General features: G+C 42.3%; 1 protein-coding gene across 1 annotated transcript; it reads left to right on the top strand.

Annotated features, from left to right (window-relative positions):
• Window positions 1-898: 898 nt before the first annotated feature.
• Window positions 899-25,613, top strand: LOC308139560 (nectin-3-like protein; the record flags this gene model as incomplete). Its single annotated transcript, XM_080509020.1, has 9 exons — window positions 899-977; window positions 8,130-8,477; window positions 9,887-10,186; window positions 11,280-11,304; window positions 11,611-11,762; window positions 13,819-14,463; window positions 21,948-22,092; window positions 22,191-22,293; window positions 25,449-25,613. The coding sequence occupies 9 exons, from the start codon at window positions 899-901 to the stop codon at window positions 25,611-25,613; spliced, it is 1,962 nt and encodes a 653-aa protein (XP_080365146.1).
• Window positions 25,614-27,511: the final 1,898 nt, after the last annotated feature.

A 27,511-nucleotide genomic window follows, 5' to 3' on the forward strand; every position in this document is an offset into this window, starting at 1 on the left:
CACAGACATGCACTCACAGCAACAGGCTATACAATGAATATGCAATGCTTTTAAAGAGGATCGTGGAAATAACTGAACAGGATGAAGACAAAACTAATGCTACTATTCATTCTGGAGTTTACTCTACTATGACATGCCACCTACAGGCCACATACCACAATCTAATGGGACTTCATTCATCTATTCATTGCACCCATCCATGCAAACATCTATTATCCACTGTACCTGACTTTCCCAGACTGGGCTTAGAGAAGCTATTTTAATAGCTGAAGCAATTTTATATGAATTATTGCAATACAATTATGTCAGCTTGCATGAAAATGTCAGGTTTTTTTTTTTTATTTGAGCATTCGAAAAACATTTGAGTTTGTCAATACACGAGAGAAGATAATACAGGTTACATGTTCACATGAGGCCTTCGTTTATTCTGCATGATTACCAGGTCTAACTTTTTTTTTATGTTGAGCAGCGTTTAGTAATTTAAAATCCTTGATTCGATGAAAAAAAACAGACAGAATAGATTGAATTCACACTGTTTTTGACAAGAGGCAGGTTCATTTATCGGGAATGCCAGGATTTGGGGGGGGGGGGAAACAAAAAAACAAAACAAAGTGATTTGAGGAATCAATACTTGTCGGGTTATCAACAGAGATGACGTAATGTGTATAGGAATAGGCTCTTCCTCCAGGGGGAGGTTCCATTAGAGCCACGATTAATGGCCGTTCAGTGGTACTGCCAGGTGAGCTCCGGTCCCCCCCGCTCGGCGTGGTGCAGATGGTACAGTCCACATGCAGTCGCGAGTTGTTGCTGAGGAGCTTCCACCGCTCGCCACATACCGTTAAATTGGCATGCGTCCTACGCGCTGGTCCTGGAGCAGGAGGCTGCACCGCTTTTCGAAATGTTACCGCTTTCCCACCGGACTTACCTCGGGCTGCGGGGCTCGGTCGCGTTATTCTGCGTTTTGAGCATCATCCCAGGTGAGTCTTCAATCTTTGCACGGCAGTTGCGACCGCTCTTCGTGCCGCACACAGAAGTTTTTTGAGAGCGAGCCGACTGTCCTCGGGCATCCTGCAGGAATCTGCGCGAGCCGCTCGGACGAACCAGCCGCCTCCGTGCGCTTTGCGCGTGTGAGAGGGGTGACGTGAAGTTGCGAGTTTATTGGATGACCTTTTCAAATGCCAAAAAATAACTTGCCTGCAAGTTGACTTGAGTAAGTCTCAGTCCGCGACCCGAGGCTGCCATAGAAACGCTCTTTACAAAGCCCGGGCTCATATAGACCGCTATATTACCTGTATTGAGGTCGATGCAGATTCATTTACAGCCCTGTGTTATCTCCAGAAAAAAAGAAAAAAAAACAATCCCGATGCAGCTCCATAGAAGACCATGTTAATGTGGTTCCCAGGTCAGGATGAGGGTCATCCACCATCCACCACGCGCCTGCAGTGCAGCCGGAGCTCATTATGATTTAATCAGCCAACTCCACCCTGAAACAACCCAACTTTGTGCCCAGCAATGTATCTCAAGTTATCTGCTCTCAATAAGCACACATACAGGAATTCGTTCTTTCATTCTTGTGATATAATGTTCGCAGGGAACGACGTTTTAAAGTAAATAAAAACCTTATTTTCAACCTGATCAAACATTAAGGAAAGAAATATTGAATGTAGTTTGCCTATATGACTACCTGCTTGTGCCACTTTAAGTCGTGGAGTAAAACATTTTATTGTCTTCAAACCTAATGGACAGGCATGCGGTCACAGCCAAGCTTAACCCTTCGAGTGCTGGAGTGAATGAGGTTAGTGGCTGCACAGTTGTAGCATTTGTGTGTGTTTTCTACAGGTATTCCAGTTTCCACACTGGCCACTTTACAGTATGTGAGTGTGTGTGACTGTCTGTTTCTCTCTGATGGACTGACTATAACCCATTCAGGTTAGTTCTGTACTGTGGATGTCTGTCCAGTTTCTCCTTTTCATGCCTGAACTGTGCAGCATTCTGTGTAACACAATCATCAAGCCAGAAGTGTCACATTAGTAGCTTTAGTTATTGCCTAATGATCTCCACACCAGCACCGGTCATTATTGTGAGGGTCCACTCTTGTAATTAACCGCACAGATTGGTGGAGAAGATCCCCAGGCTTGTCTTTCCCTCTTCTGATTAACCCTTAGTTAGTGCTGGAATTTCTTTTTAAAAGGTTAAATGACACTTCTGCTTCACACAGTGACATGAGCCTCGTTATGTTTTTCACTTTTGGCACTGGACACATAAAAATAATGTAAGCTACAATATATAAATGTTCAAACATTAGCCCAACACATCCAGAAAATTGAATTTATCAGAATGAAAATACTATTGGAAAATTATATATAGGGTTTAAACTTTATTTCAGGCTTCAGAGAGGTGACCCAAAATTGTTGTTTGCCATCATCACCAAGTTCCTTCTTTAACAGTGGGGGCTAAATTAAAGGGGAGAGGCAGGTGCCCGTTAATGTTCCAAATTAATTCTGCTTTACATCCCAATGAGGGGTTTGACCTTGTGCAGTTATTAAATGCAAAATAGTTTCACACATACTTAAGGATAATGTGTAGGCATTTTAAAGAGGGAACATGTTCATTGCAACTGTAGTGTTTCTCACCATATATCTCATATTGTTAAAGCTGCAATAACTATACTTGTGTGAGCTATGACTGATGTAAAGCACAGTCCTTTCTTTTGCCATCAGTCGTCTTTCTGTGGTGTGGAAAATGCCATTGATTAGAGAAATGGTAGGAATATTAAGACAATTTCAAAACAAAGTAGCCACTACAACGGGTTTGCAAAGATTTGTGGCGAAAGAGTTTTGTATGCATTTGGTGTTAGTCACACAATGTAGTCATTTAGATGAACCATATGATTGGTATTAAATTGTGAACATTCTCATTTAGTTTGTACGAATCAACAGAGATGAAACATTGAAAGACTGTCTTGGTTATCACAATGAATTAAAATTATTTTATTTGCATGCATTCAATCATGAAGCCCCGGTGAACATTGGGTAGCATCATACTGGTTGGCAACAGAGAGGTGAGTGAGGAGAAAAGGACAAAGAAATATACGGTGGACAACAAGTCTGTACTGAGAAACGAGCAAAAAGACCTCGCTCAACTTTCCACAGAAAACATTTTTAAAGATTGTGTCCAATATCACAATGTGTGGGAGCAAATTACAACCCATCTGTTATAGATAAGACTCCAAAACTACACACTCGAAACCAGTGAGAGAGATGATGAGCTAAATTGTGACCCTTATTTCAGACACTCTGACCACCAATAACAAAAATGGTCACAGAAATCTTTTTTTTTTTTTTAAAGTAGACTTTATACCCTCTAATGAGCTTGTTGGAGCCCCTTCATAAACTTCCTGTTCGTTCACTGACTGAAAGCTTTTGTTATCAAACAGCAGCCTGTGTTGAGGAAGCAAACTTGGGGGACGATTTTATGGTGTAACTATTCCAGATGGTCAATAAAATGTGGTTATTTCCAATGCTCTTTAAAGTTTTATTCAACTTTTTATTTATTGTGACAATGTGACATGTCTTATAGACAGATTTTACATATTTCAGAATTGCAAGTACTATTGTGATTGATATGCAACGTTAGCGAACTGCTCACACACTCTCTCATCCAGTAGATATTAAGGGGTTAAATACTGAACTGAATAGAAACAATCTATTAATCCCTGGGCTGATTCTAAAATTGCTAACATATCCATAGTGACATGTTTTGAAAACATGCCTCCTGTTAAAGTTTGGAGTTATAATCCCTACAGAGAAACATTTATTAGACTTTCTCAAAGAAAACTGCTGTGTATTCAGAACAATGTGACTGATCTAGGATTTATACCATAGTGGCTTGAGCTCTTTTTTTTTTTTCTTCCCAAAACTAACAGTGGGACTCCATGCAGTTGCCCTTAAAATGTAAATTTTCTCACCCACCTCTGTGCTCACGTAAGAGGCAAATTAATCAGTTCGGCAAACAACAGCTCCACAGTGCGTCTGGAGCTCAAACTTCATGTGAACATTCCTCAATGACGAGTTCGTGCAGCCACTATGTCATTTATTAAAAACCGAGAGACGACCAGATCGGCTCTCAAAGTGTTTCCCAGGCTTTTTCTGGCCTGCAGGTCTGCGCCGCTGGCTCTGCCACTTTCACCATAAAGTCATCACCACTGTTCTTCTGATAACCACTTTTAACAAGACACACTGCCCTCTAGCAAGATACACATATTAATACACTTACTGCCACATAAGTGGTGCATGTGAAGGTAATATTGACTAAAGTGAGAAGGAGCAGCAGAGTGTCCCCAGGGAGCAACGTGTCCTTGATGCCAGGATATCTCATCTGTTTTCTACTCTGTCAGTGAGACACATTGTGTTGAATTTGCAAAGCAAACTGAGAGCGTCTACAGAAGCTGCTCTTTTTCGAGGATATAAGGATCGCAAAGAACTTAAAAGGGTGTTTTTATTTCTTTGTTTCTGAGAGTATGAGCAGAAGAATGAAGCAATTGCTACTGCTATGTCAAGATAGGCTGTACATAAGATCAGAAAGACTTTTTGCCCTTATTCTTGTCACTTTTTTTTTTTTTATATATTCCAAGTTGGAGAAAAACGAGGGCACGCTTATGTAAGGTTGTCGTCATGTCGCCAATAAAAATTTAATAAAGTCTCTATACCTCTTTCATTACATATTCAGTACAAGGAAAATGCTGCTTTTTCCTCTTACTATGCAGCTACTCCTACCCCGACCACTCTAGTCCCATCATTCAGAAAGTCAAAGACTCGACTCTGTACTCCAGGAAAAGGTTGGTATACAGTAGTTGTTGTTTCAGATACGTAATTTCGTACAAAAAAAAAGCTGTAAATGGTTGAATAGTTTCTTTTATGTTTACACTCAGATAATATAAATCATCTGCTGCGTCTGTTTCCATTTATGTGGAAATCCAAAGCAGTTGTATTTTGTTCAGTTTTTTTATTTTTTTTGTTGTTGTTCCATTTAATCAAAAGTATTTGCTCCGCGTTGCCCTCTATAACCTTGCCCTGGGGCATTAATGGTGACACACAGCGCATTTGCAATCAGGCACTTTTTTTATTTGAGCGTGTTCTTTTCTTTCTTTTCTTTTTTCTCTGCATCCTTGTTTCACCTGACTCAATCTTCTGCTTTGAGCGTCCGGGGAGACTTACTAATCAACTTGAGCAACTCTACCAAAGCTTGGGGGTTCCCTTTCTGCTCACAACACATGACTCCTCCTGTGAACCGTGTTTCACGCTAAACACGGGATGAATCCGAGTCCAAATGTCTGTTTGCGTTAATCCCTCCTGCTCAGATTGTTTTTTCAGAGCTAAATCTGAAACAGTTGTTGGTTGCTGTGATTATTTCTGCCGTCTGGCTGGCCTTCAAGAGATCCTGTGCTGATGTGTTTCCAATTGAGGAAATCCTCAGACGCTGTGTGAAAATCTGCCTCAAAGTTTATCTGAAGTTCATACTCGATTAGACCGAAGCTCTAAGTATTGACCTTTTTGCTGCGTTGTGGGTTTTAACAGTTTTGGTTAATCTACATTCACAGAACTATACCGAGTTGCCCTCCCATGCATGAGCTTCAAACTTCAGTGAAATAATAAACAGCTATTCAGACAAAAGACTGGTCGGACAGATGTGGTACAACCACAGATGCATCTCTGCTGCCCCACACTTCTTTTCAATGTCCTTGATGCTAATAATAGTTATAGCTAGATCACTACTGTAATGCTAATAAATGACCTGGGTGTTTTTTGGTTTCTCTGTAATTATTTTGGGCAATTTGCTTATGACTGAATCACGGCCATGCTTCTATTCAGTAAACTGCCCCTTGTGTGTTAATTTGTCTTAGGCTGGTATTTTAATTTATAGTTTTTATATTAGAGTTGTTGCCAAACTTCAAAAGTACACTATTAAATTGATATACCTGTCTTGTCGATGCCATACAAAGTCGCGTTGATATTCAGTAAAACTCATGAGAACGCTATGAAAGTCCATTCAAATTTTCTTCCGGTGACGGTTATGAGAAAAATAAAATCATTTGTTCTTCATACTTTTGCGGACTGGGAAATTTCCTTCTGCAGTGCCAGTATTTGAGGACATGGCATTTTTAGCGGGAGATTGGTCTGAGACGGAGCTGTTTTTGGCCAAACAACAATAGAATATTTGGAGTCAGTTGCCAAGCAGCGCAGCAGGTTTTGATTTATGGTGATGTCTTCCTGCTGGTGGCTTGTTGCAATTAGTGATCTAGTCGAAGGCTTTTGCAGCCTGAGCGGTGTTGAATTTTGTTTTCAAATCAGTGGTGATATTCCTGGGTTCTCTGCGTGCCGGGATCCTGGAGAAACATTCCCCTCCGCCGCGCTTCAGACGTGACTTTGCTCTCGCCGCTTCTCACTCTCAGCCTTCTTTTCTTCTCTCAGCGATGATGTCATCTTCATGTTAGCATATCTCTTCCCTTCGTTTCTTTTTCTCCTCCTCTGCCGGTCGCCGTCTGTTCTGTTCGCATCTCTTTGACCTTCCTCAGCATGACATTGAGCTTTTGCTTTCAAGACATGCCACATGCCTGACAAATGCAGGTGACAGAGTGCATGGGTTAGATATATTTGGACAAAAGACATACCGACGGGCTGCTTTTAATTCCTGAATTCAGGTCAGGAGAAGGAAGGCTATAGAGATGAAGCAAATTCATCAATGGGAACACTGAGTCATACCACTAGCTTTATACTATTTGTTGAAGAGCCCAGTGCCTGCTGTGCTGGTATCAAGTTTTGATTACAGTTTAATACCCACAGATGTCAGATGGTCCTTGGACGGATATGAAATAGATTTTAAGCGCTGACGTCATCGGTAACTCCAGAAATACCCTTCTTTCACTGATGCTGGCTGAGTATTCTCCATTTCTCACCCGGTATCGGGTAGATGACTTTGATAGTCCTGTCAGGCTTTGTCAGACATGTAATGTGCAGCGCAGCCTCCATCCCACCGAGTCGACTAAAGAAATGTATTCTCTTTCAAGCTCAACGGATCATCTCGTGTCATCATTAAGGGCTGCAGCAGCGTCTGCTTCCTGGATCGTTCTGCTTGAGAATTACGTTTCTAATGAGAAATATCACGAGATCACAAATTCCTCTGACTTTAGTTGCTTAAACAAAACTTACTATGCAAGAGAATGTTTTTGTTCTTTTACAAAATAAACATGAAAAGCTTAATGGTGGACCTGCAACAAAAGCCAAAACAAATAATTACTCACAGTTCTTATATTGAATCGATAGTTTGAATGAAAACACAAATGTCAGATTTTTAAATTGCAGTCCACATATCTAGATATATGGTATTCTCGTTCTATTTTTGATTATTGATTAAAGTGTAGTTGCTGTTTCACACCACCTGAATTATAATTTGCAGTATTTTCCTACAATGAAAACACTTGTTAATTGTAGTCTTAACTTGAACCATAGTGTCTGCCTGTTTCGCTCAAACGAATTATCTTTTTTTTTTTCTACTGATTGGATTCCTCTATCTTAATTGTTTCAGCTCAAATGTCCCCTCGCATTAAAATTCATGCACTTGTCTCCGTGCAAAGCTTCTGTAATAACGCCCTTTTCATTTGTGAAGAATGGTTCCTTCGTTTCTCAGCATTAAGTAAATGATCCTCCAAATAAGTGGATTTCAAAGCGTGCGTGGATGAAGGACCCCCGTTGCAGAACTTGAACCACATTGCGCCGCGCGACAGCTCGTCGCCCCCAACTCTCACGCTTCACTTGCTTGGTCTCACGCTGAGTAGTAATTTCTGGTTGAACGCCAGGCTTGTCGATGTTTTTCACATTATCGGATGTTGTTGTCAACGACTGTGGATCCAAATGCGATGTCAAGCTTCGATTTTGATTTTAAGCATCTGGTAAATCTTTATAATCGACAACTTTGTCCTCATTTGAATAATTTTTGCACCGACAGTAAATTCTGCCCACCCCACACTGTTTTATGCCATTTAGGTGTCAAAATTATTAGTGCAGGTTATGGCCGTTTGGCGGGTGGACCTGGTGACAATGCTGTGCTGTGTGTGTGTGTGTGTTTGGCAGGTGTGTGGGGCAGTCAAGTGGTGGTGCCCCAGAGGGTGAGTGCCGTCCTGGGGAAGAATGTGACATTAGAGTGCAGGGTGGAGGTTGGCACAAACCTCACTCTCACTCAGAGCTCCTGGGAGCGCCGGCTGCCCACGGGCTCCGTCACAGTGGCCGTCTACAACCCAGAGCTGGGCACGTCCATCCCTCCAGAATACATCCAGCGCCTGCATTTCCACGCCCCCTCCTCTCACGACGCCACCATCGTCCTGGAAAACGTGGGCTTTGCTGACGTCGGCCTCTATACCTGTAAGGTCGCGACGTTTCCTCTGGGAAACACTCAAGCCTCGACCACGGTCAATGTGCTCGGTGAGTCCTCCTCCGTTCACTTCAGTTCTGCACTTGTAACTTCATGTAGGAATTAAATGGTCAAACAAATAAAACTTCAGTATTCATGATGTACATGAAATGTGAGTATGGAATTTATGGTTTTATTCGACTATAAAAATCTTAGTATGATATCAAGTGATATATATGTGTGCGTGTGTGTGTGTGTATATATATATATATATATATATATTTATACATGGTTGATGAAACAATACATGTGCATACATTTATTTATTTTTTTATTGGGTATTTTCAACAGCCCATGTTCAGTCACATAGATATGATGCAAATATTTACATAGTCAAGGATAATCTCAAACAGTAGAACTGAAAAAACGCTCTCAAATACAACCTCCCCCCCAGAAACGAACAAAAAACTAACAAACAGAATTGAAACCACCTCATAACATCACCAACAAAAACACATCAGTCATTACAAAAAAAAGAAAACTGAAAAGTTGAGACCTGCCCTAACCTCCACCTTGGTCACACATCCTACATGTTCAGATGTCTCGGCCACTCTGAGGGAACTTAATCCTTTGGACATGTTGAAGGAAAGGACTCCAGATATTGCTAAATTTATTTGATAAGCCAATCGTTGAAAGCCGGATCGTTTCCAGTTTAATGAAATGTAATATGTCTCTTATCCAGCGAGTATGAGAGGGAGGTCGACTCGACTCCAAGATGATCAGTATGAGCCGTCTAGCCAAGAGAATTGTAAAATGCTATAACATCTCTTTGGGGCTTGTGGAGTGACGCTAATGAAGAGATGCCAAGCGGAGCACAAAGGGCATAAATTTGACCAAAAATACAATTGTGGTCAAGGAAACTGAGGTAGTTTTCAACTTCTCTAGTGTTGCAGTTGTATGAATAGGTACGATAACACTTTAGCACTGTACACTTTCTACAGTGCATCAGTTGGATGAAGTAGAAAATGTACAAATCAAGTGGAGGGTGAAAGAATGATTCACGAAGCGCAAATCCAGTCGGTGTTTTTCACAAGTCTTCCCATAAAGCCGCTTGTTTAATTTGCGAGAAATGGAGGGTTTGCATTGCTGTCCTTTCAACTAGTGTCGAAGGGATTAGTCTTTTAGTTTTCTTTTGGATCACAGGTTGTCACTGCTGGCTCACAAACGCAGCTTGTATATACTCGCTCAGTCTGTTTTCACAGCGCACATCACAAGGCTGGCTAGAGCAGCTAATGACTGGTTGGACTGAGTTGTAGTGGAATGAAAGAAGTGAAGAGATTGCAGCTAACGATGCATGAAAAACAAATACAGTGTCAACAATTCTCACACTGCAGTTAACTCGGTAGAATAACATGAGAACCAACTCGGTTTCTCACGTGGCACGCCATCATTTTCCCTTCCCGTCTCTCTTAAATCACAGTGGAGCCGAAGGTGTACGTGTCTGCTGGTTCCACGGCCTTGATCGACAGCGGCAATGAAACTGTGGTGGCCACCTGCATCGCCGAGCGAGCCCGGCCTCCCGCGGAGGTGTCCTGGGAGTCCAACCTCTTTGGCCAGTCAGAAGTGCAGCTCTTCGACGAAGCCAACGGCACCACCAGCACGCAGGTCCGCTACATCTGGCAGCCCACTCGCCACGTCCAGGGCCACGCGCTGACCTGCGTGGTCCGCCACCCGGCCCTGCAGAACGACTTCAGGATCCCATACAGGCTCAACGTACAATGTGGGTCCCTCACTTACAATTCACATGGAAACTTTGTTTTCTCTTTTTCATATCGGTGAAACATGACAAATATTAAAAAAAAACAACCAACAACAACAAAGGAGCTGGATAGAATTGAATACATGTTAGGTCAGAATAAACCTGGTGACCTAGATTGAGAAGAGAAGTTTGGAATTTTTTTTTTTTTTTTTTCCTCCATGTCCAAGATCAGGCCATTTCTGCACTTTCTTCCTCACTCGACAGTTCCTAAAATATTTAAACGCTAAATTCAGTAGAAAGTGCAAGTTGATAGTTTCGAGAAGTATTTTAGTTGCTGCAGCAGTTTGACATTTATTTGCAATTTATAGATTCTACAGATTTACATGCTGCATTTTTTTTTAAACAACTTATTTAAAACTGGTCTTTATTACACTAAGAATAAATTCAGTGCAATTTTTAGTGACTTATAATACCTCATTTCTCATCCCTATGATTTGTTCTAAACATGAAGTAAAGCAATGCAGAGGAAAGGCCTTACAGCTTTATTTGTCATTTCATCTCCCTTTACTCCGAAACTGTCAAAAGTAAAAGTGTTTTCTCTACACCGAGCACCACGAACATGTCGCTATGTACCAGCTGCAAACAGACTCATGAAAGAGAGAAATTAAACACTTTGGAAGTGGGGGTTTTTTTTTGGTTTATTTGTTTGACAGAAGTGTTTGTTTTTGGCTGACTTGCTTTTTTGTGAGAGATGTGCAGTAACAAAAGATGCTCTAGTTTTCCAATAAATGGTCCATCAGGGGAATAAATGTACAGAAGTTTTTTTTAATAGGACAAAGCGCGAGGCTGTGCAGTTTATATAGTTTGAAATGGAACTAATGCAGACCAATGGAAGAATGACACTTTTACAGGTGACCCCCATCAGCTGGTGATTTGTTTTTGAAATGTGAAAAGGCTTGTATAGTGTGAGAGTTTAATTATACAGATTAACCAAATTCTTAGTGCTGTTAGAACAGTACAATTTATAAATGTGTTACATTTGCTGTCAGAGTTGTTTAGTTTCTGGTTAGTTTGTTGTCATATTTGAACTTTTTTTGTTTTTTTCTTTCCGTAGTTGCTCCTGACATCACAGTCGTGGGGTACGACGGTGACTGGTATGTGGGCCGGGAAAATGTACAAATGACATGCAAAGCGAACGCAAACCCACCGGCTCACCACTTCAGATGGATCAGGTCTGTGACTGAAACGGCAATGGAAAATTGTATCTGTGATTTCAGTAAAATGCACAATTGGGGATCCCCGGGAAAAAAATGGCAACAGAGCATTCACTTTTTCTCACATTTCGTCGTCGTTTATCGCACATTCCCAGTGAAAAGTTACACAAGTTTGACTAAAACAACAGGATATTTATGTCTAAATGTCTGTGTCGTTTGTGTTTTCCCCAGACTGGACGGTGAAATGCCGGAGGGGGTGGAAATAATAAACAGCACTCTGCTCTTCCTGCGTCCCCTCCAGCGGAATGACTCGGGAGTTTACAAGTGTGAGGTTGCCAATGACATCAACCTCCGTTACCGAGATGTGCGCATTCTCATACAAGGTGAGCGAAGCATGCACACGCGAAAACACCGCTGACTCCTATTGCCTTCCCTTAGGAAGCGTTGTGCGTGCATGCGCGTCATAGAGGGTACCGCTGCCCGTGACCATGTCCTTCAAGCTGAAATGTGACACTGGATCAGGCTCACCATTTCTGCACATACTGACAGTCTATCAAACAATCACCCCACGGTGCAGAGTGTTAGATTTAGTCCTAATTGCATGCTGATTAGCCCAGATCAACACTTGCTCGCCGCATGTTTTAGAAGGGGAGTTCCTGTGCCAAACAGCTGCAAATAGTTAGAGCCTCTTCAGACCGAAGTGCACCGCCTCTGCTCTGTCCTGCTGGCTTGGCCTCCAAGTACGCCGTGTCCCTCTGTGTATGACGAGCATGCTCCTCTGGTTTTCACAAAATCCGTCTTGTCTGTGGAAGCTCTCTCCCTGAATGAAGTCCTGATTATGATGTGAATTTCTTTTTCATCTCGCTCTCCTCGTCTTTCTATGTTCCTTTTATTTCTGCATGTGTCATGCAGTAAGGAGCAAAAGCCTGCAGCCTGACTGTGAGATGATGTCCCAGATTCATAAAACATTAACTAGTTCTTTTCAACTGCTATTTATTATTTATCATCCATATTTCATTTTCCTTTGAGAGGACCTGTATGGGTGTGCACTAGCCTACGCATGTCTGTGTACTCTTTTTGTTGTGCTTTGTGTGTGTGTGTGTGTGTGTTCATTCATGTCGGTTGACTGCGTGTGTGTGGTGTTGTACACTTTAAATACTTGGGAACCGCAAACCTCTGGAGTTCCAGTTTCTGATCTCTCAGATGTGAATCTTTGCATCACGTCTGGCTTAGCAGCAGGCTAAAAGTGGCACAGCTCATTTTTGCAGCAGCAGTAAAGTTCTGAGATTATTTCCATTACTACAGCAGATGATTCTGTTTTGTGGCCATAACGGTAATTTTAGTTCATTTCAGGATATGATGAATGCACTTCCACAATAAGGTCATAAATGGATATTCTTACACAGGCAAAGCGTATCAATGTGATTATACCCTTTTAAATCTGAAGCGCTTGTAGTGTTTCTGTTTATGATTTATAGTTGGATTTCCACTTCTATAGGATTTTCTATAATATCTTAAAAATGTTTGTCATAAGTATTTGAATTATTTTCATACAAAACTAAAAAATCAGAAAGCAATAGCAAGATGAAGAGGACTGTGTCCAGGCCTCTTTAAAAATATCATCATATTTTTCTAAAATTAGAATTCACATACTTTGCACAAAAATATAGACCAGAGGACAAGGACTTTTTTCAGTAGTTTTTTGAGTAGCTTTTTTTTACTCTACCCAGTTCTGAATCTTGCTTGCAGACAGTTTGATTGACTTGTAAAATGAAGCAACTGAATAGACACTTTTATATGAAAATTTAAGGAGTTGGATTCAGATAGTTTGAACAAAATTTTTTTTTAATAAATAACGCACTCAAGCCCATTAATTGACGATCTGAGCAGTTCACCACTTATCAATCAACTAGAGGATTTCTGTTTGTTCGAGTTGGTAATTTAATGACAACAGACTGATTTTTTTTTAATCAAAGTTAAAGAAAGCATAAAATACTTAGTTTCTCAGAAAGACAGAAGGTGAAATTGTCTTATGGAGTTACATGGACCTGTTCCTGTCATTACAAGCAAGTATATGACAAGTTTGCGACTACTATGTTTACAAGTCGCAATCATTTGAACCACCCAGGATCGGTGCCTCCTTTTAAATATATAGAGCTCGTTCTCTTCAGTACTTGTCAAACTGTATTTGCCACTTATCCAGTGTATATCTTGTTTATGTTCCCTGTATCAACGTGTACATTTTGTTTTACGTACTAGTCCTTGTATAGCAGAAGTTCTTCAGAAACCTTGGACTGCAAATACCGTAGTTGATGTTTTTGTCTGCCTGTCCCTTCTTAGTGAAATGCTGATGTAGTTGGCATTGACATCTCTGCTTCTGTGTCTGTCCATCTCTCCCTTCACCCTCTGTTCCCCTCCTGCCCTCCTTCCCTCCATTAGATCCTCCCACCATGCCTTCCACCATTACCGCTCCTGTCCTTACTGGCTCTTCCTCCTCCACCTTTGTTGATGAGAAGGGCCTTGTCCTTCTGAGCTCCCCCACACTCGAGGCCCTACCTGAAAGTAATCTCGGTTCCATTGTGGGTGGGGCCGTGGGAGGGGCCTTGTTCCTGCTGCTACTGTTGTCTCTGGTTGGCGTGTTGTACCTGCGGAAGCAGCAGACGTTTCACGGGAACTACTACACCAAGCAGTACCTGGGCCCCAATGATCTGCAGAAGGCCCCCACGCAGCACGAGCTCCACCCCACCAAAGCCGGCTCCAGCTCCCACCACCGGGACCACGACCGAGAGGAGTGGGGCGACCGTCAGCTCAAACAGGAGCGAGACCGCCGTAACCATAGTGACTATACTGGAGAGGAGTATCCCGTTAATGGGTACACAAGAGCAATGAGGGAGAGCGGCCGCCATCAGCAGAATCCCCATCACGAACACGCTCAGTATTCTAGTCCGCAGCAGCCCAGAAGTGCCCGGTATCCTCACTCGCCTAAACCTCGGGGAAACGGCACTCCCTACGCGGCAGACGAGCGTTACGATAGCGGGCCCGAGGGTGATTACGTGTCCCACACTGATGGCTCAGTCATCTCACGTAGGGAGTGGTATGTTTGACAAGCTTCCCGGGGTCTGCAGGAGCAGGACAACAGAAGGAATTGGAAGGTTGTGTTCATTAAATTAGGAAGAAACACTTATGTTGTCTGTAAACGCACACACACACACACACACACACACACACACACACACACACACACGCTACTTCTTATCTATGCTGTAGATCTCTTGTATTGTTCAAGCGTCCTGGTAGACACTTGAGTTATGAACTTTCTGACATGGACAGACTTTGAACTGTACATTCGGATAGTTGCCATCTGTGCGTCCGCAGTGGTGGACCCGTCACAAGCGTCTGTCAAGACTAATGAAGGATGTGATGTATGTATTGTCTCTGCCTTACGACATGAACTGCCACCAATAGTTTAGCGTTACTTGTGGTTCTTTTTTGAGTGGAGGCCCTGAGGTCTTTGACATCACACATTATGATTACTAGAGTTTTTTGGGGGGGGGTTGTTTTTGACCAAGATCAGCATTGTTTGGGTCTAATTTGGACTCATGCATGTCGAGTCCAATGGCTTATACCACTTAGTTTAATGGCATCTTCAGCATTAGCTGACATTCAAGACTTGGATGGAGCGCTGAAGATAAAACCATGAAATTCAGATAGTCTGCCTCCTTTAACTCAGTAAGACACAGCCGAGCCATAATATACTTAATTTATTTAAAAGGGGATTTGTCTTGCTGACAAATTAGGATTCCTTTGTGACTAATGACCTCCACACACTCTTGATCCTAAAATGTATTGCACTGCCATTTCCAGGACTTTGTAAGTGATGGTCGACTCTCAAGCTGATTTTGTTTTGGGGTTTTTTCTTGTATTGAAATGACTACTATTATTTAAATGAGGGGAAGAATTGTGAGTTTGGGGACTTTGACAACTAAATATCTTGGCGATAACCTTAGGGGCTTCTCTCTTGCATGTTGTTGTTTGTCTCTTATTCCAGAGAGGGAGAGAGAGCAGCAGGAGGAGTTTGTCACACGGGTTAATGCCTCGACGGAGAAAAATGCTACAAAAATGTCCACGCTAAAACGAGAAGGTTTAAGATTTTTCAGTTCGACTCCATCATTTGTGTGACTTTACAGGTTTACTATCCCCATCAGTTGGTCACATTTCAACATGTCATCCTTTTGTGTCTGATGATGGGTATTTTTGAAAATTTGCACTCTGGCACTCCACCAGATCTCCTCTAAATTCTAGAGTGCTATGAGCAGGGCCATTGTTTGTAGCAAGCCGGTGTGTGGTGGCCATCACGCACTGGCCTCTTGGTTACAAAATCTTTAGTTGCACAAAGAAATCTTTCAGGAGCCAGTGCAGTCTACTGATGGTCTGATTTCATGAGCCTGACACAGTCTAAGGCATTAGCAGGCTTAATGTCATTGATCCATCAACATCGTGTTGCTGCGTCCTCTAATGTTCACCCCTTCTTAATTGGTAATAACAGTGGAGTATGTATTGGGTAGACTAAACAGTTTTTGTGGTATTTTCTCATTCTCACCTGTGATGTTTCAGCACTTTGGCTCGATTTTTCATCGGCAGTACAGGGACAGACAGTATTTGATCAAACCTTTTTTTTTTTTTCACTCTTATAGTGAGCTTTAAAATCTCACTGCTTTCTTTTTTTTCCTGAAAGAAATTTGATGCTGGACTTGTCATTGAATTTGTTTTCATTCTTAGGTTATCCCATGTTATTTTCAACACCGCATACCATACCAAGTACTGTGAACTGTGGAAAACCTGACATAGGTGTTTGTGTTGGTGGGCTTTGAAGCCACAGTGTTCCAGACTGTACGGAGGATAACCAACAACTTCTTTCATGTACATTAGTTGTGAATACATGCCCAGTTTAGTAGTATGATCACCTATATATTTGCTGCCAGATGCCAAATATTTGTTTAACTTGTATGTATTAAAAAAAAAAAAGAAAAGAAAAAAAAGATGGTGTTTCACATCTGTATTCCTGACTAGGTAACAACCAATCATTTAGCTTATATAAATGACTAACGTATCACTGTTGTATACAGGGTCTTGTAGCCTGAAATAGAAGTGAAAAGGTGCTTTAATATTATATTAACAGTTGAATGGGGAATTCATTTCTATTTTCCTGGATCCTCCACCAATTACATGTCGGGGTGTGACTTGTGTGCATCGAATAGCCTGCGCTGTACATCGTGAAATCTGAGAATGAGCCACAGCAGCTTGAAGCCTGAACTGAAGTTTATGTTGTCACACTTGCCGTACAGTAGCAGCAATTTATCTCCACAGACCGAAGATGCTCATTTCAACGATTTCAAGTGACGGCAAGAATTTACATCTTCACATAAAATGCAAATGGAATAAATGTACTCAAAGTTGTTGCATCGGAGAACTTGTTCCATCAGTCACAGTTGAGGTAATTGTTTAGTTTGTGGTGCAAAAAGCATTTAAATATTACACCTCCTCTCCCACCTGAAACCCACACGACCCACCGGGATGTTCTCTCTTGCCGTTGCTTAGTAGAAAGCTCTTCTATAAAGCAAGTTAGGCATAGTTATTGCTTTTCAATTTCTGCATCAATATTCCATTCAAATGAAACGTGCATGTAGCTGTTTGTTTAGCGGCAGAGCCTGATTTTGACTTATTGATTGAAAGTATTGATTTCGGGTTCAGAGTGCCGTTGACGTCTCTTGTTCTGCCTCTCTGGTCTCCTCCACATAAACGCAGTACAGAACAGGAAGCACGGCAGCCTAGACCTTCCCTGTGGTTGCCTCTATGCACTAAGACGGAAATTGCTCTAATCAATACATTATTTTTTGCTTGGCTCATCAGTTTGCAGCCCCGCACCTGGATTAATGAAATTCTTTGTACTGTGATATTGTGTGTAGAGAAGAGTCATTAATATCCTCACCCTTTAAAAACAAAACAAAAAAAACAAAACAAAAAGATAGTTCTTCAATTTGGGTTGAGATGTGCGTACAACTAGTGCCTTAGATACCTAGAAGAAATGTATGCATTTCCTTATTGTTTACTAATAGATGGCATGTAAGAACCTGGTTTGTTGCTCTGTGACGGTCTTTCTTTTTTTATTTCCACTGTGTCAGGAGGAATTCTTGGTGCCATATCCACTTCTCTTCCCCACATGCCATGATGGTTAATGACCCAGTAATTTGCAAACCCAGTGGCATTAAACACACAAGGCAAAGCTTGAACGAATTTCTGGATGTAATAAGTGCTACATCTTCTCTACTTCACGGGTATGTCAGGGGTTTTTTGTTTGTTTTCTTTTGTTTGATTTTTTTTGTAGAATCAATGTTGTATAAAAGACAGAGGAATTACCTTCAGTCTCACATTGTCAATGAAAAGCACCTTGTGGTCATGTTTGTCTTTGTATATACAGAACAAAATGTAAGTTTCTGCAGGAAATGGGGAAATATATATGATGATGACCGCAGTGGAGTATTGTCAATCTTTTTGAGATACTTTAGCTCAATAAAGCACCTTAGCACCTGTGAGTTATTTTCTCTTGAGGATTTTTTTTTTTTTTTTCCCAGCTTGCCGTTACTGACTGCTCAGTCTCTGCCTCTTTGTTCATCCATAAATGACATCATCTTTAGCTCCCCAACGTGTAATGCTGCATAACTCCCTCCACACACACCCACAAACCAGTATGCGTATGTGGGACGCCAGGCATGATGTAATCCAAAATCATTTTTCCTCACTTTCTATTTTTTTTTTCGACCATTCCTCCTCCAATATCAAAGTGTTATCTCCCTCATTACTGTATAGCTTTTGCTGCTTGTTTATTTTACTGTAACACTGAACTGTTTGTCTCCGCTGGTATTTCCGTGGGCAGGGGGGGGGGAGACCCGGTACCTCCTGAGCCCTCTGTGCACTCCTCACTGCTCTGCTTTGTTTGAGGACAGAATGGCCCTCGCTCTCCCCCTACAGCCCCTCGTCTTTGTGAATCCGCCACCTTCCCCACCCCCGTGTCTTTCTCCCACTGTCTACCAGCTGGTAAAATTAAACGCTGAGTGTTTCTGACTGGCCCAAAGTCCCCACTCTCCAGCCCATTGACTGTCCCCATGGCAACAAGCTCATCTGGAGCTGCTGATGGAGGCTGTCTTCCTATACAGGCTCTACCTGGCCACAGAACGGAGGCAGAGGGACGGGGTGGATGAGGGGCCTGCGTGGATCCGGGAGGTTAACAGAGCTGCTGTGAGAGACGCAGCAGAAAGCGAGAATTAGCCGGTGGAACCATAAACGGCCCGTTAGTAGCCCGGCGCACCAACGGAGAGCTCCTCCGGCTATGAGGTCACATCATACCAATGTGACCTTGACATTGCAAGCCTTGCTCTCCAGGTCCCCTCTATAGATCTCCGTTCTGCCGACCTCCATCCTCTACAGATCTTATTGTGATCAGAAGTAGTTGCCATTCTGACCTTGAATGTAGCGAAACACGCAGCGAATTTTGCCGTCAGTCGGCAAAGCCTGCATTTTTGGTTTGATACACTTGCAGCGGCGATTAGATTTCTGCCATGTCTTTGCTCGCGACACCAACAGTTTCCAAGGATACTTTTCACAACACACAAAGAACTGAGCCAGCGCACGGGGAGAAGCGGCAAGATTCTTATATTATCTCCGCAGCAGAAGTGGGGATCAAATTGTCACAACCGCAAATGGGAAAAGAGTTTACAAAGCTTCCTTCCCCCTGCCGCTATTACACCAGTTTCTACTCCCTGTGGGGTCGGGTTGTCTAGGCAATAGCATGACCCCTGAGCTTTAAGGATGAAGCGCGAGGGGGTGGAGGGTTGTCTTGCCATCACTTGCTCCTCCTCTCGCGCTCGGGCCATGAAGTGTGCTCTGTTTAATTCGTAATAAGTGTCTGCGAGGTTGACCTCACTGAGCATCGGCATGCACTTACCCTGTCGTCAGAGCGCTGAGGTCTGCGTGATAAAGTACCAAAGTAGAAAAGACCTGAAAGGGACAGAAAAAGCCTGATGTGAAGACTTTTGATCCACCACTAACGCCAGTAATCCTACGCGCTCCCTCCAGAATAGATGGCATTTAAGACAATGAGAGGTCCATGTGGGAGGGAAATGTCAAAACACAAAATGCACACTTGTGCTGAGGAATCTTTTTAGTTAAATTCACTCTCAAAACATTCACCACACTCCTTTAACTCGTATCTGTTAAATCCCAACTCGTGAAGTTTCTCCATCACTGGTTTGAAGCCGTTTTTGAATCTCTCGTGTCATTGGACATTAAAGCAGCTTGCTTGATGAACTGCATTTCTAAAGGTATTTTGATTAACAAGAGGCCCTTGTCATAACTCGGCAGCCATCAAATATAATCGAACGGTTGTTAGCTGTGAGTGGAGTGCGTGAATAGAGAAGAGAGAGAGATGGGGGGAGGGGGAAAGAAAAAGAGGATAAAGTGGTTGCTTTCAGGGTCGGGCTTGGAAATCCCAGCTTGTTCAATCTGCATCATAATTGAACTGTTATTTACAATTCTCATCTAGGCCCTTTATTGATTTTCTTTTTCTTTTTTTTACTCCCCCACCTCAGCAGCTAAATCAAATGAAATTGACCAGTGCACACTTTGCCTCCGCTGTCACCTTTTGTCCTCCAGTTCCTTCAGCGCTCTACATTTCATAGTTTTTCACATTTCTGCTGATTGGCCAAAGCTCGCTGCTCTGTGAGTTTAATACATCTTAATCACGATTAATCCTAATCCCTTCAGTGGACAGCATGAAGCCTATGCAAGCATATGGCCCAACAAAGCTAATTTAGCACACTCTGCAATAACATGCTCAAAGACAAAAGGAACAATGATGTCGAGTCTTGAACGCAGAGATATTCGAGTGTGAAGTGAATAATGAAGATCTTCTGAGTTATGTTAAACTACAACATCCCTGTCATAGCAACTATATTTACTCACCATGTCTTTTTTTATTTGAAGCCACTACTTGCCTTTGGCTATCAATAATTTATAAATCTTACAATGGCAGCAGCATTACAGCATTTACTCTTTTTGTAATTGTTTGACTCCTGATTTTTTTCCGTCACTTTATATGCACAGGCGGTTCAAAGTGTTCGATCAAGACCCCCGTCCCAGAGCTCCAACCATACAGCCTTCCCAAATTCATTATGTATTATAATATAATTCATTATGCAATATAATGCATTATGTCATATTCAGGAGCAATTTCTGTTTGGCAGACAAAATATTGGGCAAACAATGCTGGTTAAACACGTGGTGAGGCGAGACTATTAGAATTGCAACATTTGCACTAAGGACAGTATAAGACCATCTCCAAATTCTGTTGTTTAATGACGATGTCACAGATGATGCTGAAAGAAAAGAGGAACATCTACCTGTGAGCATATCAGTCATTTAATAAACTGTGTATGAAAGACATTTTATCTAATATAACTTTTGTCCTTTGTCCAAATCTCTGCAGTGTGATTTTTAAATGCGTTGAATTCTTACCTTCATTTCTATTTCATGCAATTGTTGATATACAAATAATTCCATATGGAAATATGAGAACAGCTGTTTTAAGTGTCAAAGTTTTTAGTGGTGCATTTGAAATTTGTTTTGGGGTCAAAAACACCATTTTCACAAACTTGCCAGTCATAGCTGGAAAGATTATTTGGTGCACAACTTTGATTTAGTTGTTTAACAACCAATTCCGACCGTTTAAACACTGCAGTGCTTTCATGTCCCCCCCCCCCCCCCCCCCCCCCCCCCCCCCACCTTTTTTGTAGTAACCGATATGATACATTTTAACTTTGGAGCACATTTCAAAACTCTCAAACATTCTTCTCACTGCTTTTTTTCCTTCATTCAAGTAATCTGAAAGATCGTCCTTGAGCACACAGTGTTCGTGATGACTTGTAGAGCAGAACTTGTACTCTTCAGAACAAAATGTGCTCTGAGTAACAAAAAAAAAAGAAGAAAAAAACCCCCCCACACATTGCAAAGAATTTCAAAAATAGTCACAGACTCTGAAATATATGATTTCAGTGTGAGAAATGACAGCAGTGGACGTCATGTTGCTGAGACGCTGGTTCAAATCACCAACCTTTACTTACGGTATGTCCATCAGCTTTTACACAGTTAAGTCTCATTTATAGTGTTAAGACAAGTATGAAATGCACATTTACGTGTACAGTTGCACGTAATGGAGATGTATTGGGGAAAAGGCTTGAATAAATTAACACAATTTCTCACGTGCTGTTTCTGGTAGCGGTGCAGCTGTTATCACTGTCGAGGTGTTTCCTCATGTCAGAGACTGACCTGCTGTTGTTGCTCGTGTCTCTTTGAATGAGCTCATTTGTCTTGACACGCAAACCTGAACCAAACGTGAGCGTTTGATCCGTCTGATTCTGAGTTCTGTCATCTGTCTCTTGTGAACCCCCACCCCCACCCTCCTCGCTGATGTCAGTTTGTCTACTGGATGCTCTCTCTCTCTCGCTTCCTTCCAGACCAGTCTCGAGCGGAGAGGTCCAACTCCATCACCGTGGCGGGGGCCGTGATGGGCGCAGTGCTCGCCCTCTTCCTCATCACTGTCTTCACCATCGTCATCCTCACCGCTCGCAAAACCCCGCCGACAGCCTTCACTGACAAAGTGTAAGTCGGGCAAATAATTCATGCCGCGGAACATACTTGGCTGGTAAATTAATGACATGATGGCTGGTGAGGTGACCGAGGCTCACCGGTGGGTTCAGGGAGCTGCTCCTTCCTCCTGTGGAGAGAGCGGTGGCGGTGGCGGTGGCAGTGGCGGTGGCGGTGGCGACGCTCGCCCCGGAGCCGGGAGGCCTGCAGGACAAGGTTGAGGGGAGGCAGATAATTGCTGTCTTGGCAGCGAGCCCTTGTCCCTATTTTGTTCAGTCTCTTCACACAGTGCACCCGTGCTCACGTTAATGTTGGATCAACGAAAAATAACTCGAGGTTAAATTATTTAGAAAAGAGCTGCGTCGCACTCCACAAGAGTCCCACAACTGACGCCGAATGCAGTTTGTCGTTGTGTTTCATCTTAAAGTTCACAAAGGTGCACTTTCGGTGTCAATAGGAAATGATGAGCCCGCTGCCTCTTACATAACAATCATCTGTGAGGTGAGCATGAACCATATTTGCAAGGTTGCAGAGTGAGCGCCTCATCCATCCCTGTCAGCGAGCTCGGCCCACTCACCTCAAGCATGTCTCAAGAAAGGCATCCTGCACAGAGAAGGGTGTAGCACATGGAAAAGTCAGCATATAACCAGAAAACCTTCCTGATGAACTCACTTTATATCAACTGTAAATTTGACAGAGATGTTTGGGAAAAAAAAAAGAAGACTCACTGTTCTGAGTATTTCTTCACTTCCCAAAAAAGTAGCTAATGTATAATGTTCTGAACGGAATTCTATTCATATGGAATGAAAATATGTTGGAAGATCAAAAATGACTTTGTATTCCCTAAATTCATAGTCTAAAAAAAAATCAAAATTTAAATTAAAAAAACTTTCTCATTCCTGTTGTTACCATGTTACTCGTGTCCTATAAACATGTCTTTGGAAGGAAAAGGGAGCGGTGAGGTAATTAGTAATTACCCTCCCTCACAATAGGGGGTAGTGCTGAGCACACAGCTTTGTTCATTTGCTTAATAGTTTCAATGTGGTTTAGTTCAGGTGCCACAAAGCAGGAGCCCTTTACTGAATGATATGCATTATGAAAATAATCCAATTTACTTAAAAATAAATAAATGAATAAATAAATAAATATTGTGAAGACTTGTGGAAGTTTATTGTGAACTTCTGCAGCCATCACTGTGCCTGCGTTTGAGGCAAAGTTTTGAAAACCACTCTAACCACTCATAAAACAAAAATAAATGTTTACACCAAAAATAAGTCTCCATGGCAAATATTTGCCGTGCCTGCCTCAGAGTTGTGTTTCAAACATCCCGCTGTCTGAGCCAGTGTAGCGTTGAATTTACAACTGAACGTCCGCTCCGGCTGAGTGCGGCCCTGCATCACCACGCTGACACTACAGGACACTCGATCTAACCGTGCGCCTGTCCGGTCAATGCCACGACAAACTTAGCATCTTAAGTGTGACCGTGGCTGGAAGTCCCAGTGGACTGCGGGGACGGTGTGTGAGGGGGTGTGTGAATGCAGGCCTCACCTACATATACACACCGTCATCACGCTCCAGTGTCAGACAGCAGGTCACCGAGAGCCCTGACGATAATCTCTCACTGCTTCCTATCCCAAATATGAAAGAGGAGAACAGCATCAAGTGACACACAGTGTTGGAAAATCAATGCCCTTCATGACATCTTTTTTATGAATGGCCAAGGTCGCAAGCAGGATTCGGTTTAGTAGTGGACAGGGACTTCAATAAATGGGGGAATGACTCAGCGTTTTACGGGGTTTAGAGGGGCAGCTGTCGGAAATCTTCAGATTTACTATCACGAATGAAAGTCCATCACTTTTATTCCTATGTTGCTGGATATCTGAAACGCTATCGATTTAGGCTTTATGCCATTAGTATCACTCAGCCCTCTGCTTAAAATGGACACTTGAGGATTGTATTTCCATGAAAGTTGCAAAAGATGAACTTGCAAAATGACTGTTTTACAAATCGGCCTCAGATCCTCAGATATTCCGTGGAGTTGTTCAGGTTACCAAAACATTTGATCCTGTGTCGTCCGTCTTTTGACGCTCGCTCACTTGATCAACTCCAGCTTGTCTTCACATCTCTGGTGAATGTATTATATTAAGCCTCAAATAGAAGACCACCTGAATACTATTTCAATGCCCAATTTAACCCTTTTAAAACAAAAGGAAAGCGCTGACACACACTGCATTACAACAATGCACCACAGTAGCGCTCTGCTGCTCTCTGCCAAAGACAGTTTAAACACTTTCAGGATATAGTTTCAAAGTTTTAAGCAGGATGTGATTTGTGAAGAAACCCAACGTTTCAGCGTGAGCTGAATGTAATGTAAATATAATTAAGACGAGTTGCAGTTGGTTTTAGTGACCGAGATGACAGAAATCCACTTTCAACAGTCTCAAATTATCAATCCAACAATTCCTTGTAAATTCCAGTCACATCAGCTCAATCTTATCAACCAAAATTAGCTTTTTTTTTTTGGTGACACTAGGTACGTGCTGTGCGTGATCGTAGGAGTAAGTCGCATTCAGTCTGTCTGAATATTTTCACTCGTCATTCCACTTTTCACCTGCTGCTTCCTCTGAGCAGAGACGAGACAGTATCGTGACGATTATAAATGTTTCAAACCTCCCGATCTCCCGTCTGTTGTCTTGAAGCCACTGACTCAGACTCTTGACTTTGCACCCACCATACACTGTCACGCTGACTCTTCAGTTAGGTGTCTGGCTGCTCTTGAAAACCTCTCTTCATTGCATTTCCCTCTTTCTCTCAAGCATTGACCTTCCTCCGACACACAAGCCGCCCCCTCCCTACTCCGAGAGAGCTCCTGCAGTTCCTCTGGGAGTCCACGCATCACAAGTGGCCTGGCTGTGTCAGGTGAACCCCCTTCTCTTTATTCTCATGCTTTTTTCTTTTCTTTTCTTTTTTTCTTTTTGTCTCCTAACAGCTGGTTTCAAATCATTATGTATGCGAGCCATCCTGCCTTTACACCATGCTACATGGCCACTTTGTTCGCTAATGATGAGTCACAGCAGGCGGTTATACCAACCTGCTGACTACCTTCATCAGATTTTATGGAGCAGAAGGCCTAATGGTGGTGCTCGCTTAACATGTAAGATAGTTTAATTTTTAATTATTGTTCTCAGCTTAAGCTTTCATAAGCATGTCATTGTTTTAGCCTCACACACGAGGAGACTTAAGGGGAGAAAAAAAAAAAAAAGCTTCTGGATTACTTCTCATACTTGAATGATATTAATAATAGAATAACACAAGAGCCTAAATCTGTCATGGTGATGATGGCGGCTTTCTTTCTTGATCATCATCTGCAGACTCGCAGAGCGGAGCGCAGGTACGAGGTCGCCGACAGGCCGGATCCTCCCGCCGAGAGGTCGGGACCTCGCAGCCCCCCCCAGCAGGCCTCCCGCCTGGAGTGGGTGTGTCACCAGAGCGGGACAGACAGGGTGTACATCAACCACCGCGAACACTACGTGTGACACATGCCCTAAACACACTCCACCAATCACGCTGGCAGGCAGTCCGCCCCGGCGGCGCCGTGCACACAGGACCTCCGCTGCTTCACTGAGCCATCAATCCAGTGGAGGAAACAGGTGGCAGCTTTGGAAGAAGGGACTATTTATTTGTGAGCAGTTTTTACACACCTTCACCACCACAAACAACATTTTGAGAACCATTTTCTGAGCTTCTGACACCACATTCACGTCTCTACAAAGAATATATATACTGTAGTTGGCAGCTAGTAGCCTGGAAACCACAGTAAAGGAATACATTCCCCAAAATGTCCAACTATTCTTTTTTTTTTTTTATTAGTTTTGACATCACAACGATTGTTCCCTAGTGGCTGTGAGTGGAAAGACACTGCAGACACTGTGAAGACGAAATTCTTTCTTTCGTAAATTTTGGAAAGTAAAGATGAAACCTTGAGACTTTTCTCAAGGTGTGAAAGGTAAAAATCTATATATATTTTAAACTTTATACTGCATTCATCATGGGATAGTTACCAGTTGAGAAGGGCCTTTTTCCCAGTTACGTAACAAATGTGGCTGCTGTACTGTTACTTTCAGAAGAGACTAAATACTGTAGCTTGTTTTAACATCAACATCCACCAGGAGGACATACAATTTATTTCTGGGCTGCATTTGTGGCCAACTTTGCTTTCTGCCTTTGTTTACAACCATAACGATTGATACTTTGCAATAGAGCTTAATAGTTCTAAGCAACAAGAAGTAGAGTGTTCTTATTTATGTTGACAAGTATAGCAAAGATGAGATGACGTATAAATATGCAGACTCTGCATATTTCACAACTTCCACTAACAACCACTAAAGCGGTGTCGGACCAGCTTCTGGGTTTCTATCGAACCTCTCACATTCCCAGTGAAAAGCTTCGTTGCAGGTCTGTTTCTCACGACTGGGCAGTGGGAGCTTGTCCAGCTCCCAGATGCTCATGAACGCTCCATCGTTCTTAAGATATTTACTTTGATTTGGATCTTAACGCCAAAACTAATCAAAATAAGTTAGAAAATGTATGTTTGGTAGATGACTTCTTTCTTAGTAAGTGATGGCTGTAACGTCTGTTTGTGAACATGTATTTGTGCGATTAGCAGCAGGTTGCTGGACACATTTTTAACAGGGATTAAACCAACGTTGTACCAGTTTAGAATTCATTAGCTGTTAAATCAAACACACAGTCTGCAAGAAATTATCTAATTTCTGTGCTGGGTTTATATATTTGTTATTTCAAAGAGCACTTTTTTCTTACAAATGCGCCTGTTTTTTTTTTTTTTCTTGACGTGAGGCTCAGTGACTCACTAAAATCCATACACTCTCATATCAGTGTAAAGATCAGTGAATCTGTTCTCAGTCAGACTTCCTGGGTCCAGTGAGATTACTGCAAATGCACCAGCAGCAGACAGACATAGATGTATTTATTAAGGTAGTTCTGTCCTAGTTCTGCAGCAAAACCTGTACATTTGTTACTATGTAGAGTCGTAACCTTGTACTAAACCATGAGGCGTCTTTAACATGCTTTTTATGAATACTGTACAAAAATGGTCACGTTTTCTCGCTCGGCTTACTTCAGATAGATTACACCAGGGGTTCTCGCGTGGCAGGCAACAGAGAGCTTCAAGGAGGCTGCAGAACTGTGGGGGGTCAAGGGAATGCCTTTCTCCATCAGGATTATTTCCTTTTAATTTCTGAGAATAAATCATGGTGAGAAAAGGGAATAAGTAAAAGGGAAATGACTTAATAAAACATAAACTTTAATTTAATTATCATGCTGATGGATCTTAGCTGAAGTTAACACAGTATGTCTTTCTAAAAACTATAAACAGACCCTGCGTTCAACCATAAATGACTTGTCAGTGTTAGGG

This window comes from Blennius ocellaris, assembly GCF_963422515.1.
Source record: "Blennius ocellaris genome assembly, chromosome: 14".
Taxonomy (NCBI): domain Eukaryota; kingdom Metazoa; phylum Chordata; class Actinopteri; order Blenniiformes; family Blenniidae; genus Blennius; species Blennius ocellaris.